Source organism: Symphalangus syndactylus, chromosome 24 (assembly GCF_028878055.3).
Source record: "Symphalangus syndactylus isolate Jambi chromosome 24, NHGRI_mSymSyn1-v2.1_pri, whole genome shotgun sequence".
In the NCBI taxonomy this organism is placed as follows: domain Eukaryota; kingdom Metazoa; phylum Chordata; class Mammalia; order Primates; family Hylobatidae; genus Symphalangus; species Symphalangus syndactylus.
In genome coordinates, this window is record NC_072446.2 from 36,397,179 (window position 1) to 36,411,824 (window position 14,646).

Below are 14,646 nucleotides of genomic sequence, written 5' to 3' on the forward strand. Positions count from 1 at the left end.
AAAGAAAGAAAGAAAAAATACATGCACATAAAAACAAAACAAAACAAAACAAAACCCTATAGAGAAGAGGGACTCAGCCTCCCAGCGCTCAGGAGTAAGTCACATCCCTAAAATCAGGGCATGGGAGAGAAAAGGGGGCAGCTCCTATAAATCTCAGTAGCAAGGACACCCTCTGAGCCCTTTCACACATGCGGAGAAGGGCCAAGAATGCTGCCTCGGCAGGGGTAGAACCTCTAAGGGCTCACAGAGGGGGCAAGCGAGAGCTCAGAATTAGGGCGGGAGTCAGAACCTATACAGGAAAAGGAGACCTAAATGTGAGGCCAGGAGGGCCAACCCTAGACGGAGGCATCTGCTATGTCACCACCATGGGGCAGGGCCATACCACAGGGTTTCTACACAGCCTGGGTGACATCCTCCCAATGGGCCGCCTCCCTGTGATGGGGTGATGGGCTTGCCATAGAACCCTCAGGTGACTAGTTTGTCCTGGAGACTTGAGATGGTGCCCTGGACAGGGATATTCACTAGGAAGGGAGGAGCCCTCTCTCCACCCAGTATATAAAAATGATTCTAATTTAAATGTCAGTCTCTCCTGGGTGAATAGGGGAGCCCAGTTCCCAGGTCTACTGTTTGTAGATCAGCCCTTACATGGTGGCATTCTTGCCAAGGTATAGTCACCCTGCAAAATCTTCCCCTGGTGCCAGCCCTGTACCTCGTCTAATTCTATTTGCAATCATAACCACTCTCTCCAGGCTTTGGTGCCACCATCTGTACAAAGGAGCTCCAAGCCAGGTCATCTCTCTGGACACTGTGGCTGGTCCAGGACTCCTCTGGTTTGGCCCAGGCTGGGTACACACAGGAGACTGCCCTGGACCTGAGGCTGGCCGACCGGGGACGGGACATATGGCACTCAGTGCTCCCCTACCTCCACCTCACACTCATACTCGGAGGCATCAAGCAGAGTGACCCGGCAGATGGCACTCTTGTATTTCTTGGCAATCTTCTGGGGCGATTTCTGGGCCTTGCTGGGTGTGGTCCTCTCCGACAGGCCATCGGCCTCACTGTAGTCCTTCTCCTCCATGTCTAGGCTCTGCAGGACCAAGCAAGGGAATAGTTTGCCCAGTGAGTTTTAAGCCATGGCCTTTTATATAAGTAAGAAGCAATATGGAGGCATCTGGGGCCAAGACAGACCCCAGAATGAAAGTCACTGCCATCTGAGACCCACAGGGCAACTAGGGTCTATGGCTGGTGTGTACACGAGGAGAGCCAGGGCTTCCATGCACAATGGGTGGCCTCATGTGAGGGGTCCCCATCTTCCCTGCTGGCTACTGCTGCCATAGGCATCCTCTGAGGCAGGAGCATCCCATGAAACCAAAGCCAGTGGCCAGAGCTGCCCTGTCTCCCTAGAGCAGCACATGACTCATCACAGCATCCATCTGGTCTCCTTCTTTTTGTCTGTCACTGGATCTAGCAGGAGTCTGGGAGCTGTGGACTGAGTTAAAGGAGAGGAGAAAGGCCAGAGACCTGCCCCGCCGCCGCCCGCCCTGGGTCCTAACTCCACTGCTGACGCCCTCAGTGATCCTGGCCAAGTCCCCGCCCCCTCCAGGCCTGTCATGAATTAAGGAAGGTGTTAATTAGATGACGAGGTGAGTCTGTTGTAGCTTTAGGGCAACGGGTTTTGCTCTGGGGTTACATGGGGCTGGCCAAGCTAGAACAGACAGGTTCAGGGGTAGGAAAATAAATGGAAAGAACTCAGGCTTCAAAATCAGATCTAGATTTGTCTTCACCTCTGTTACTTTATGGCAATGTGACTTTGGATAACTCATTTTATCCTGCTGGTGCTCAGTTTCCCCAAGTGTAAAATGGGGGAGTTAGTAGCTACCCTCTTTAGTCTGAGAGAATAAAATTTTAAAATGACCACAATGGGCCAAGCGTGGTGGCTCACACCTGTAATCCCAGCACTTTGGGAGGCCAAGGTGGGAGGATCACTTGAGCCTAGGAGTTTGAGACCAGTCTAGGCAGCATAGCGAGACCTCATCTCCACTGAAAGTTAAAAAAAAAAAAAAAAAAAAATTATGACCAGGCGCGGTGGCTCACACCTGTAATCCCATCACTTTGGGAGTCCAAGGCAGGTGGATCACCTGAGCTCAGGAGTTTGAGACCAGCCTGGCCAATATGGTGAGACTCTGTCTCTACTAAAAATATAAAAATTAGCCAGGTGTGGTGGTGCATGCCTGTAATCCCAGTTACTAAGGAGGCTGAGGCAGGAGAATTGCTTGAACCTGGGCGGCAGAGGTCGCAGTGAGCCAAGAGTGCAGTGGCACCACTGCACTGGGTGACAGGGCGAGACTCCAAGTCAATAAAAAAAAAAGTTAAATCAATTAGCCAGGTGTGGTGGTGCATGCCTGTTGTCCCTGCTACTCAGGAGGCTGAGGCAAGAGGATTGCTTGAGCCTGGGAGATTGAGGCTGAACTCCAGCCTGGGCAACAGAGTGACACCTGTCGCAAAAAAGAAAATAAAATAACTACAATGCTCCCAGTACAGTGCTTGGCATGTAACGGGTCACTAACAAATCTTAGTTTCCTTCTTTCCTCCCTCCTGAAAAAATACTGGGGCCCTAAGAACTGGACCTGGAGGATGGTCTGGGCAGGAAAGGGACGCCCATGCTCTTGGGCACACACCTGTTCAGCAGGCCGCGTGTCCTGCTGGGATGGATGCTTCTCATTGGAGATGGCCTCTGGGTGGCCGTGGCCTGCAGGGGTCACAGGGGTGGTCACAGCGGCGGCGGCCTCGGGCTGCTGCGGGGCCTCCTCCTGAGCTTTCTTCACCTCAGAGTCGGGGCCTGTCTCTGTTGTCATGGTGACCAGCACGCCTGCATTGGCATGAAGGAGATCATGTGACAGGGAGGGACAGCAATGGTATGACAGCGAGAGGGGCAGGAACCACACGCAGAGAGAGACAGATGGAGGCAAATGGACAAAGAGTCACAGGGCAAAGGGAGGAGGGAGGGAGAGACAGAGGAAGTAGGGAGGAGGGAGGGTCATGGGAGGTGAGGGGTTAGTGGCCGAGGTCACAGGCACCCCTCCCACCCTGTGTCTGCAGCTCTTCAGGGACTCTAATCTCTGGGCCTTTCATAGGGATGATGAGTCCTTCCAGGGAGCCCTGCTCTGCCAGGAGCACATGGGGCCACCAGTGACCGCCTCCAGGCAGGGCCCAAGCCAGGCTTTCTCTCCAGCCACCTCACCTGGCGCTTGGTAGACCCTCAGCAAAGCTGGATGCACAGAATTTAACTAAAAGAACCCTGGGTTCCAGACCTTTAGCTGGACACACCTCTTCATGCCCCAAGCTTCAATAATTCCTGCCCTGCTAACTTCACAGAATACATCCAAAAAGAGAATGACAGGAAGAAACTTGAAACAAAACACAACACAACAAAACAAAAAAAACGCGCAGCCTTGACAATGTAAAAGTCAAAAGAACAGGCTCAGTCCCCGAGTTGGCCACAAATGAGGCAGTCACTTCACCTCTCTCAGACTCATCCAAAACATGAGCAACGTAGAGAAATGCTTTCTGGGATAAACTATTCTTGTCATTTTCCCCTTTCAGCAGTAAATGAGGAGATTTCAGAGAGTCAAGGACCCATTGCCCAGCTATTCTGCTGGAATAGGCAAGTTACAGAGAGAAAGAGAGAGAGAGAGAGAGAATGGCATGGTCTCATTTTTATGTTTGAAAAACAAAACAGGCCAGGCGCAGTGGCTCATGCTTGTAATCCTAGCACTTTGGGAGGCCGGGGAGGGCGGATCACCTGAGGTTGGCAGTTCAAGACAACCTGGCCAACATGGTGAAACTCTGTCTCTACCAAAAATACAAAAATTAGCCAGGTGTGGTGGCGCACTTCTGTAATTCCAGCTACTCAGGAGGCTGAGGCAGGAGAATCGCTTGAACCTGGGAGGCGGAGGTTGCAGTAAGCTGAGATTGCACCACTGCACTCTAGCCTGGGCAACAGTGTGAGACTCCTTCTCCAAAAAAAAAAAGAAAAGAAAAAAGAAAAACAAAACAGTAACCTCAACAACATATGTTTGTGTTTGCACACATTTAGTAAAAGATCTGAAAGGATACTTACCAATGTTAAGAGAGGTTGGTAAGGCAGAAGTGGGTAAAAGAAAATGAAAGAGATCCCTGGGAACCAGGTGACATAAGAGAGAAAACTTCACTTTTCACTTTATATGTTTTGGAACTACTTTTATCTTTTAAAATATGCATACATAGGCCAGGAGCAGCGGCTCATGCCTATAATCCCAGGATTTTGGGAGGCCAAGGCAGGCGGATCACCTGAGGTCAGGAGTTCGAGACTAGCCTGGCCAACATGGTGAAACCCCGTCTCTACTAAAAATACAAAAATTAGTTGGATGTGGTGATGCATGCCTGTAATCCCAGCTACTGGGGAGGCTGAAGCAGGAGAATCGCTTGAACCCAGGAGGCAGAGGTTTCACTGAGCCACTGCACTCCAGCCTGGGTGATAGAGTGAGACTCCATCTCAAAAAAATAACATTAAATTAAAATAAATAAATAAAATATACATATGTACTTTTTTAAACGTACAAGTTGGCTTTTTGGAAAGGTAGGGTGGCGGAGGGGCATCAGATGCACCCATTCCTGCCCCCAATCAACAGATCCTCAAAAAAAAGCTTTGAAGCTAAAACCAGGGAAATAGAAATGAGCAGGAACCCTCACCCCTGAGTCCAGGCCCTTCCTCTAAATCTATCATATTACATAAGAGAGATTCAGGCTAGACTGGCACGCCCTCTCCCCTGCACCATCCATCGTGGGAGGCCTCTGATAGACAGACAGACAGACAGACAGACAGACAGACAGACACAGCATCCACCCTGGGCTAGCCAAGTGTTCCAGGTCCCCCGCCCCACACTTCCTTTTCATTTTTCGGTTTTTCTCCCTGCATCTCAGTGGGCATCAGCCTGGCCCAAAGCCAAGAGCACTGGATAAAAAGCCAGGGACCCTGAGCATCCCACTCAGGCACAGGAGAGCTCTGGGGCCCTGAACATCCTCAGCCCCCCACAGAGTGGATAATGGCAGACAGGCTTTTTACGTGGAGGCTTGGAGTACAAATGAGAGGGTTTGTTGTTACTGATGCTTCTATTAAGAAGGAAGATGAGGAGGAAGGGAAGGCCTGGGTCCCTATCACCTCCTCCACACCCAGAAATGCTTTCCACTCAAGCCACTACTCTGTGCCTTACGGGTATAACTTAAAGCCATAGTTAAATAAAGGCTCTCTGTCACTTATGGGACAATGAGTGCTGACTCCAGGCCAGGATACAAAGCAATGAGAGCTGCTCTAGGGGAGCCCACAGCCTTGGAAGGGTCCAAATGATACCGGTACACCGGGCTCAGGATCTTTTCTGAGCCTGCACTTAAGGATACTGGTCATAATGCCAGATAAGGCCTATAGGCAAGAACCCTTAAAATAACTGCCTGCTTAATTTTGCTTAAAAAGAAAAAAAAAAAGCATCACAGACTCATCTGTGTGTTTTCTGCTGTGAGATACAGAATCCACATGACCGTTCGTGGGCCCAGACAGCCAGGAGACACTTCCACTCTTCCCTCTCTGATGGCCTCAATCTGATTTCGGCTCACACTCTCAGAACTTTTCCTGGGCCTGAGGTTTCTTGAAACAGCCAGGAAAGCAACCTTAAATAAATATCCCAGTCTTCCTCTGCCTGGGTCTCCAGCAGAGCCCGCTGGCAGCAAATGCCTGGCACTCCCAGAACGACAGAGAAGAGGAGCTGGATGCCTTTTGAGATAATTTTTGAGATAATTCAATCTACTCCTCTTCCTTTACAGGTGAGACCCAGTGAGCAAAAAAGATGACTGACAGTCATTTCCTCAGAAACCAGGTTTCCCTGGTTCCTCCGCCCACTCTCCTCCCTCCCCAGCCTCCAGACTCCCCAGATCCTAACTCTAGGTCTGCCTTCTCTCCACTGTACTTGGCTGCCTCAAGCAAACCCCAACAGAACCCCCCAAAGGAGAAAGTACTCAGGCTCAGGCTGGACACCAAGTACGTGGCAGGAGCCACCTCTGCATGCCATGGCCAGGGGCTAGTGAGAGAAATGATGGCTTATCCACTCTAGAGAGTTAAAGAAAAAAACGTCAAAAATCATGGAAAAGATTTGAGTAAAAAAGCATGATACACAACAGTTTGTACGGATTAGCTCTATGTTAATGAATACACATGCACAGATACAGAAAATTCAACAAAGTATTAACTATAGTTATTTCTGGGTGGTGGGAAGATAGATTATTATTTTTTCTTCTGTTTAACTGTAGTTCTTGGTTTTGCTACTATACTTGGAGATTCCTTGAATGAGTTTAAGTTAGAGGTCAAAAAAGAAATTTTTCTGAGGCACATGGCTTGGTATGGCAGTATGAGAAGGAGATAAAATCTGTTTAAACCTTTTAAAAATTTATAAATCAAAAATAACATCTTTAAAAAAAATCTATGATGAAACCTTTATTTCACAAATCCAAGGATAACAGCATGGTTCTCTCACTAGGCCACAGAAAGGGAGCCAAGGGCCTGGCCCTGGCTCTGACATAGCTTGTCACGTGGGCATGGTTCCGCCCAGGCCCAGGTGAGCACAGACTGATGGAGCCTGCTGTGCGGCTAGGCCGGGCCAGGCACTGTAGTGGCCCCTGGAGGGAAGCACGTGCTCTTTCCCGAGGAGCTGGCTGCAGTGTGGGAATAGGATGCTCACCCAGGAAATGGCTAAACACTCATGCAGGAGATGATTTAGATTTGCCATGTATGCTTCAGCCTCTCAGCAGAGTCGGGGGACCTGGTGATATGGACTATAGCCTGGAGTTCCCAAAGGAAGCTTCTAGGGTGGGGAGGTGAAGGTGGAATTAGGTGTTGAAAAAAGGGAGCCATTTAGACAGGAGATGCAGGGAGAGCATTTGAGCTGAGTCACCATGTGGGCAAATGCCCAGAGATGGGAAGAAGGGGGTTGGGCAGGGGATAGAGAGGAGACCTTGACACTCTGGCACTTCAGAGTGAGAAGCCTATAAAAGTGAGCACCAAACAGCCTGGAAGGAGGAACTGGTTGGAGCTTGGGAGGAGTGACGGGGCTGGGAGCCTTGCAAGAGTCAGAAGCATCTCTGTGCAGGAGAAGGACAGAGATCCCAACACTAAGCGCTGCTGCCAGCCAGGCTCAGGGCTAGAGACTTCATACAGTCATTCATGGACCTCTTGAAGGGAGGTAGAGCAGGCGGCCCTGTGGCTCAGTGCTTCACAGCACAGGCTTTGGAGTCAGGCAGACCCAGATCCAAAGCCTAGTGCCAATGCTTGCTCACTCTGTGACCTTGGACAAGTGACTTCAATTTTCTGAGCCTGAGTTGCCACTTTTTTTTTTTTTTTTTTTTGAGACAGAGTCTTGCTCTGTCACCTAGACTAGAGTGTAGCGATTTCAGCCCACTGCAACCTCTGCCTCCTGGGTTCAAGCGATTTCTCCTGCCTCAGCCTCCCAAGTAACTGGGATTACAGGTGACCGCCACCGCAGCCAGCTAATTTTTCTATTTTTAGTACAGACGGGGTTTCACCATCTTGGCCAGGCCGGTCTCGAACTCCTGACTTCGTGATCCACCCGCCTCAGCCTCCCAAAGTGCTAGGATTACAGGCATGAGCCACCATGCCTGGCCCTGAGTTGCCTGTTTTATAAAACAGAGACACTCCTCCCTCCCTCTCAGGACGGCGAAGGAGATTTAGGAAAATAACACAGAGAAAGCCCTTAGTGGCCCAGTGTGCTGGCTCACGCCTGTAATCCCAGTACTTTGGGAGGCCGAGGCGGGCAGATCACAAGGTCAGGAGATAGAGACCATCCTGGCCAACATGGTGAAACCCTGTCTCTACTAAAAACACAAAAATTAGCTGGGCATGGTGGCATGTGCCTGTAATCCCAGCTACTCGGGAGGCTGAGGCAGGAGAATGGCTTGAACTGGGGAGTCGGAGGTTGCAGTGAGCCGAGATCGTGCCACTGCACCCCAGCCTGGCAACAGAGCAAGACTCCATCTAAAAAAAAAAAAAAAGCACTTAGCATGGTATATACCCAATAAAACAAGCCTGAGACGTAGGGTCTATAATTACCAGCAATAATGGGAAGCTGCAGTGAGGAGGGGCCTGAGAACGGGAGTTCAGAAGTGTCCACCCACAACAAATGGAGAAAGAGATGTTTCTAAGAGACAGACGCCAGCAGGGCCAGACTGATGACACTAACATATGAAAAGCCTAATGCACAGGATTAGAAAAGAGAAAGGTCAGCCAGAGAAGTAAATGCTGACAGCGCCCATACTTGCTGTCTAGGGGAAAGGGACCCAATGAGGCCAGGGATGCTTGCCTGGGCTGGGGCTGGCCCAGCAGACTGTCAGCATCTGAGGCTCTTCAACACCCTAACCACCCTCTGGCTCCTCTAGCTCACCTTCCAGGGTCACTCAGCAGCCTTCTCACCTGTGGCTGTTTATCCAGGTGGCCTGCAGGGAGAGGGTGTCCTAGCCCAGATGAGGCAATATCCACTCAGACTGGCAGTGAAACCACTCCTTAAAAATGAATCAACTGGTATCCGGTTTATACATCAGGCCCTCTAACCAGGGTTAGCATGAGTCAGCATCTCTGAGTCCAGTAACTTGGATTTTCTCCTTTTCTCCATCACCATTGCAACTGCGTAAATCTAAGCCACTATCAGCTTGTTCCAGGAGAGCTGCCCCAGCCTGCTCCGTGGTCTCCCTGTGACCACTTGGGCGCTCCTAGAGTTTACTATCCACAAAGCAGCCATAAGAATCTTTCCAAAACTCTCAATGGACACCCTCTTTATTTATTATTCATTATTATTGTTATTATTATTATTATTATTGGAGATGGAGTCTCGCTCTGTGGCCCAGGCTGGAGTGCAGTGGCATGATTTCGGCTCACTATAACCTCCACCTACTGGATTCAAACAATTCTCCTGCCTCAGCCTCCCGAGTAGCTGAGACTACAGGCACCCACCACCATGCCCAGCTAATTTTTGTATTTTTAGTAGAGATGGGGGTTTCACCATGTTGCCCAGGGTGGTCTTGAACTCCTGAGCTCAGGCGATCCGCCCGCCTCGGCCTCCCAAAGTGCTGGGATTACAGGCGTGACCCACCTCGCCCAGCCGGATGCCCTCTTTAAAACCCCCAAGGCCGCCCATTAAAATAAAACACAAACTCTTTATCAAAGCTACAGACCTCTGTATATGGCTGTTGCCCATCTTTTCGGCATCAGCTCCCACCACTACTGGTCTCCTATTCCCTCCCCATGCTGCCACCATCACCATGAGCCTGTCACATTGGCTTTCCGTCTGTTTTTTGACCGTGCAAGGCTTTGGGGCTTTGTCCTTAATGATTGTCTGTAATGTTCCCTCTGCATGGACAGCTTGGCAGCTCCCACCTTCAAATTGTGAATCTGTGTGCCCCTTGACCACCCTGTCTAATTTATTTAGGTCCCTTCCCCTGTTTTTTTGGTTACAGCATGCTAGATTGTTTTGTTTCATTTTGCCATTTTAACCATTGTTAAGGGTAACAATTCAGAGGCATTAATTACATTCACAATGTTGTGCAAAAATCACCACTATCTATTTCCAAAAATTCTTATCACCCCAAACAGAAACTTCGAATCCATTAAGCAAGCATCTGGGTTGGGTGGTTGGTTTTCTTTTTCTTTTTTTTTTGGAGACAGTCTCGTTCTGTTGCCCAGACTGGAGTGCAGTGGCGTGATCTCAGCTCACTGCAACCTCCACCTCCCAGGTTCAAGCAATTATCCTGCCTCGGCCCCCGCCCCCAGTAGATGGGACTACAAGCGCACACAGCCACGCCCAGCTAATTATTTTGTATTTTAGTAGAGATTGGGTTTCATCGTGTTGCCCAGGATGGTCTTGAATTCTTGAGCTCAGCCAATCCACTCACCTTGGCCTCCCAAAGTGCTAGGATTACAGGTGTGAGCCACCACACCCGGCTGGGTGTTTGGTTTTCATAGTAATTATCACAAACTGATCTTCTATCACTGATTGATTTACTTATTTCTTTTTATCCCTCCTTCCAAAATGAACTCCATAAAGATAAGAATTTTGTCTCGTTAGCCATTATCCCCAGGGCTCAGCGCAGTTCTTGATAAATAAAAACAACATTATCATTTGTAGTCTGCTATTTGCTAAGCACTGATCTGAGTACTTTACATCAATGAACTCACTTCATCTTCACAATAACCTATAATGGGTAATAGGCAGTCTTATTATCCCTATTTTACAAAAGAAGAAACTGAAGCAGAAAAGTTAAGGAACTTGCCCCAGGTCACACAGCTAGTAAACAGCAGTGCCAGAATTCACATTCAGCAGATTTGGCATCAGATGGAGGGGTAGATGGATAAAAGGTTGAACACATGGATGACTGATGGATAGAACACAAAGAGACAACTTCTAGTTTACCCAACTGAGGATGGAGACCTGGGCTGCATTCACCTTGGGAGCCTTTGTGGCTACCAGCCAGCCTGCCTCTCCTGATGATTTATTTTATCTCAACACCTGATGTTTCCATCCAAAGTCCTGATATTATTCTCCTCATTTTACTAATGAGGATGCACACACTCAAAGAGGCAAATGGATTTGTCCAAGGTCATAAGGCTGTGCCAGGTATCTCTGACTCCAGAGTTCTTCCCACTGTATGGCATTCCAGCAACCTCAGGGGGCTCACGCTGTACTGATTTCTCCCAGGGTTGGGGCTGGCTAAAGAAAGACTTCCCAAGATTGAAAAGGAAATATACTGGGAAGAGCTGAACTCAGAATCAGGACCACTGCTGCTTCAGTGCTTCCACTTCCGATCTGATCAGCTTTGGGCAGGTCACTTCCTCTTTCTTTTTTCTTTTTTGAGATGGATTCTCGCTCTGTCGCCCAGGCTGGAGTGCAGTAGCACAATCTTGGCTCACTGCAACCTCTGCCTCCCTGATTCAAGCAATTCTCCTGCCTCAGCCTCCCGAGTAGCTAAGATTACAGGTGCATGCCACCACGCCCAGCTAATTTTTGTATTTTTAGTAGAGACAGGGTTTCACCATGTTGGCCAGGCTGGTCTTGAATTCCTGACCTCAGGTGATCCACCTGCCTTGGCCTCCCAAAGTGCTGGGATTACAAGTGTGAGCCACCACACCCGGCCACTTCCTCTTTCTGAGCGTCAGTTTCCTCATGTGTCAAACAGGGATGAGAGACCCTGTCCTCCACATCAGAGGAAGGCCATGGAGATCAAGGCTATTTTAGAGAATGGAAGGACTTTGAGATACAAAAGTTAACGTCCTGGGCCAGGCACGGTGGCTCATACCTGTAATCCCAGCACTTTGGGAGGCCAAGGCAGGTGAATCACTTGAGGCCGGGAGTTCAAGACCAACCTGGCCAACATGGTGAAACTTTGTTCCTAGAAAAAACACAAAAATTAGCCAAGCGTGGTGGTGCATGCCTGTAATCCCAGCTACCTGGGAGGCTGAGGCAGAAGAATTGCTTGAAACTGGGAGGCAGAGGTTGTAGTGAGCTCGATCGCACCACTGCACTCCAGCTTGGGCAACAGAGTGAGATTCTGTCTCAAAAATAAATAAAGAGCCGGGCGCAGTGGCTCACACCTGTAATCCCAGCACTTTGGGAGGCTGAGGCGGGTGGATCACCTGAGGTCAGGAGTTCGAGACCAGCCTAACCAATATGGTGAAGCCCTATCTCTACTAAAAATACAAAAATTAGCCGGGCATGGTGACATGCTCCTGTAGTCCCAGCTACTCGGGAGGCTGAGATAGGAGAATTGCTTGAACCTGGGCAGCAGAGGTTGCAATGAGCTGAGGTCATGCCACTGCACTCCAGCCTGGAGACAGAGCAAGACTCCATCTCAAAAAAATAAAATTAGATAAATAAATAAAAAGTTAATATCCTGCTGGATACAGAGGAGACTATGTTATAGATGCTTATGACATGTACACAAGAAGCATGTCTTTGCATGCATAGGCACAGCAGTGAAACAACATGAGAACACACACAGCCACATGTATCGTGCAAGCAAGGCTGTCTCTTCTAAACCCTGCACACCGATGACACCAAAGACTGTTGCCCAGGTGTTCTTGGAAATTCTGAACCAGGTGAGAGAGGAGATGGGGGGCAGGGGAGGGAGGAGACACCAGAACACCAAGAGACTCCCAGGCAGAAAAAAAGTCTCTTGTTTTGAATGATGTTTTTAAAAATCAGTTACTAAGACAACTCTTTCTTTCTGGGAAGTCAGGGGACATGTCTCTCCCATCTCCCTACAACCATGTCGCCTGGGTTGTTAGTCTCCATGTGCACCCCCAGATCCATGACCTGCTTGAAGAAGCAGGAGGCTGGCCCATTGGACTGTCCCTTGAGCTCCCTTGCCTCCTGGCTTCTGGTTCCATTTGGCCAATAGAAGGCACTGGAAGGGGCTGGGCACAGTGGCTCACGCCTGTAATCCCAGCATTTTGGGAGGCCAAGGTGGGTGGATGACTTGGGGTCAGGAGTTTGAGACCAGCCTGGCCAACAAGGTGAAATGCTGTCTCTACTAAAAATATATAAATTAACTGGGTGTGGTGGCAGGCGCCTGTAGTCCCAGCTACTAGGGAGGCTGAGGCAGACCTGGGAGGTGGAAGTTGCAGTGAGCCAAGATCATGCTACTGCACTCCAGCCTGGACAACAGAGAGAGACTCTGTCTTAAAAAAAATAATAAAGAAGAAGGCACTGGCAGGAATTCAGAAGGTGGAAGGCGAGAGATCCTAGGTGTATCTTCCCCAATTTCTCTCTCTGTGGTCCTGGTGGTGGCTGAGCCCCTCTGCGACAGCTCCCTGCCCACCTCTACCGGTCACGGAATTCAGGTAACACCACTTCCTCCTGCTCATTCAGGCCGAGAGCTGGTAATGCCTTCTGTCACTGTTAGTTGTGGGTGCCTCACCATCCCGTGTGGGTTCCCCTCACCATGCTCACACCTTTATTAACATCTCCTCAGGTGAAGCATCTGAGTAGAATTCTGTTTCCTGTCAGAATCTGACTGATCCACCACCTGATGCTCATTTAGGATGAGGGGAGCCTGAGAAGAGGCAGAATAGGCTAAGAAGTCAAGGAAGGCAAGGGAACCGTAAAGGAAGCCCCTTAACCTCTTTGTGCCTCAGTTTCTTCATCTGTAAAGTCATGATGATAAACTTACATACCTCACAGGCTCACTGTGAAAATGGAATCAGATCATGCCTGTAAAACACTAAACACATACCAGAATATTAGAAATATTTGCTCCAGAAATATTACTCTCCAATTAAGTCCAAAGACTAAAATGTTAACAATAGCCTTCCCTTGGAGAAGGAAATAGGGGCCTTTTTCTCTGTATTTTTCAATTTTCTACTATGAGCATGTATTACTTTTGGAGTCAGAAAAGAAAAAAGAAGAATTACAAGAAAAAAATACCAGAAACAGTGCCTATTAGGGCTTATTCTTTCTCTCACTTGCTGGAGATGATGTGACTTCCCAAGGGGATTTTCCCAGTATGGAACACTCACTTCCTTGAGTGATAATGTCTGCATGGACGTGAATGAAAGGATGGAGGGTACAGGCTGAGAGAGCTGCCTCTGAGACCTCAGGCCACTTTCACAGCCAGGCCAAAAGGATCAAAAAGGGAGCTGGGTCTGCAGTCATCCTGTCTGGTGCTTGGATTTGTACATGGCAGTGGGGAAATGGCAATTTGTCAGAGGCTTGCAGTACCCACGGACACCACTTTAGACCAAACAATGTGAAAAGGCCACCACCCATCAGCCTTGGCTTCTTGCCCAAAAGCTTCATGGGCCACCGGGGAGCCTCAGGCTGATGTGCAGTGGTGGGCTGGGGACCACGTGACAGCACAGAACTGCAGAGTAACAGCATCAAAATGGAGAAATGCGTCCCATCTGGCCCATCTGGCCCATCCTGATGACGCTGCAGAAGGCAGAGAGAGACCTCCCGCTAGCAGGGTATCCTCTGAGAGCCGGGCAACGTGCTGGCTGTCTTTTGGGCTTTATCTTATTTGAGCTGCACAAGGGCCACACGGAGTAGGTGAGCTTATTTCCCAGGCGGCTTAGTGGCCAAGGCCACATGGCTAGTCAGTTTCAAGGAGAGCCAGGACTAGGACTCAAGTCTGCTGGCTCACAGTCCAGTGCTCTCCCCACTCAATGCTGCTACATGCCACAACCTCCAACTTGCTGTAAGCCATATAACCAAAGCTACTGTTGATCTGGATGTAGAAATAATAACGGCAGTATCAATCCCTCCCACACGCAGGGCACTTTAAAGGATCTTTTTATAATCATTTCACTTGGACCTCACCAATTAGCCACTGTTGAGAGTGGGCAGGAAACAGCAGTTACAGACATGGGCTTAGGAGCCAGAGCTGGAATCCTGATGCCACAGGCTTGGTGACCTTGGGCAGGTTACTTAACCTCTATTGAGAAGACTATCCCATGCATCTCCAAGGTGTACAGTGAGAATTAAATGAGATAGGCAGGGTGTGGTGGCTCACGCCTGTAATCTCAGCACTTTGGAAGGCCAAGGTGGGAGGATTGCTTGA

General features: G+C 49.2%; 1 protein-coding gene across 44 annotated transcripts in view; it reads right to left on the minus strand.

Moving 5' to 3' along the window:
- The window catches only part of EPB41L1 (erythrocyte membrane protein band 4.1 like 1), a 177,856-nt gene that overhangs the window by 56,763 nt on the left and 106,447 nt on the right, over positions 1-14,646 (minus strand). For all 44 annotated transcript variants that reach the window (XM_063633632.1, XM_063633638.1, XM_063633631.1 and 41 more), the window contains 2 exons: positions 2,679-2,869; positions 923-1,087 (listed from right to left, as the gene is read on the minus strand). In XM_063633632.1, coding sequence (XP_063489702.1) covers positions 923-1,087; positions 2,679-2,869 — 356 coding nt within the window. The remainder of the gene's footprint in view (positions 1-922; positions 1,088-2,678; positions 2,870-14,646) is intronic.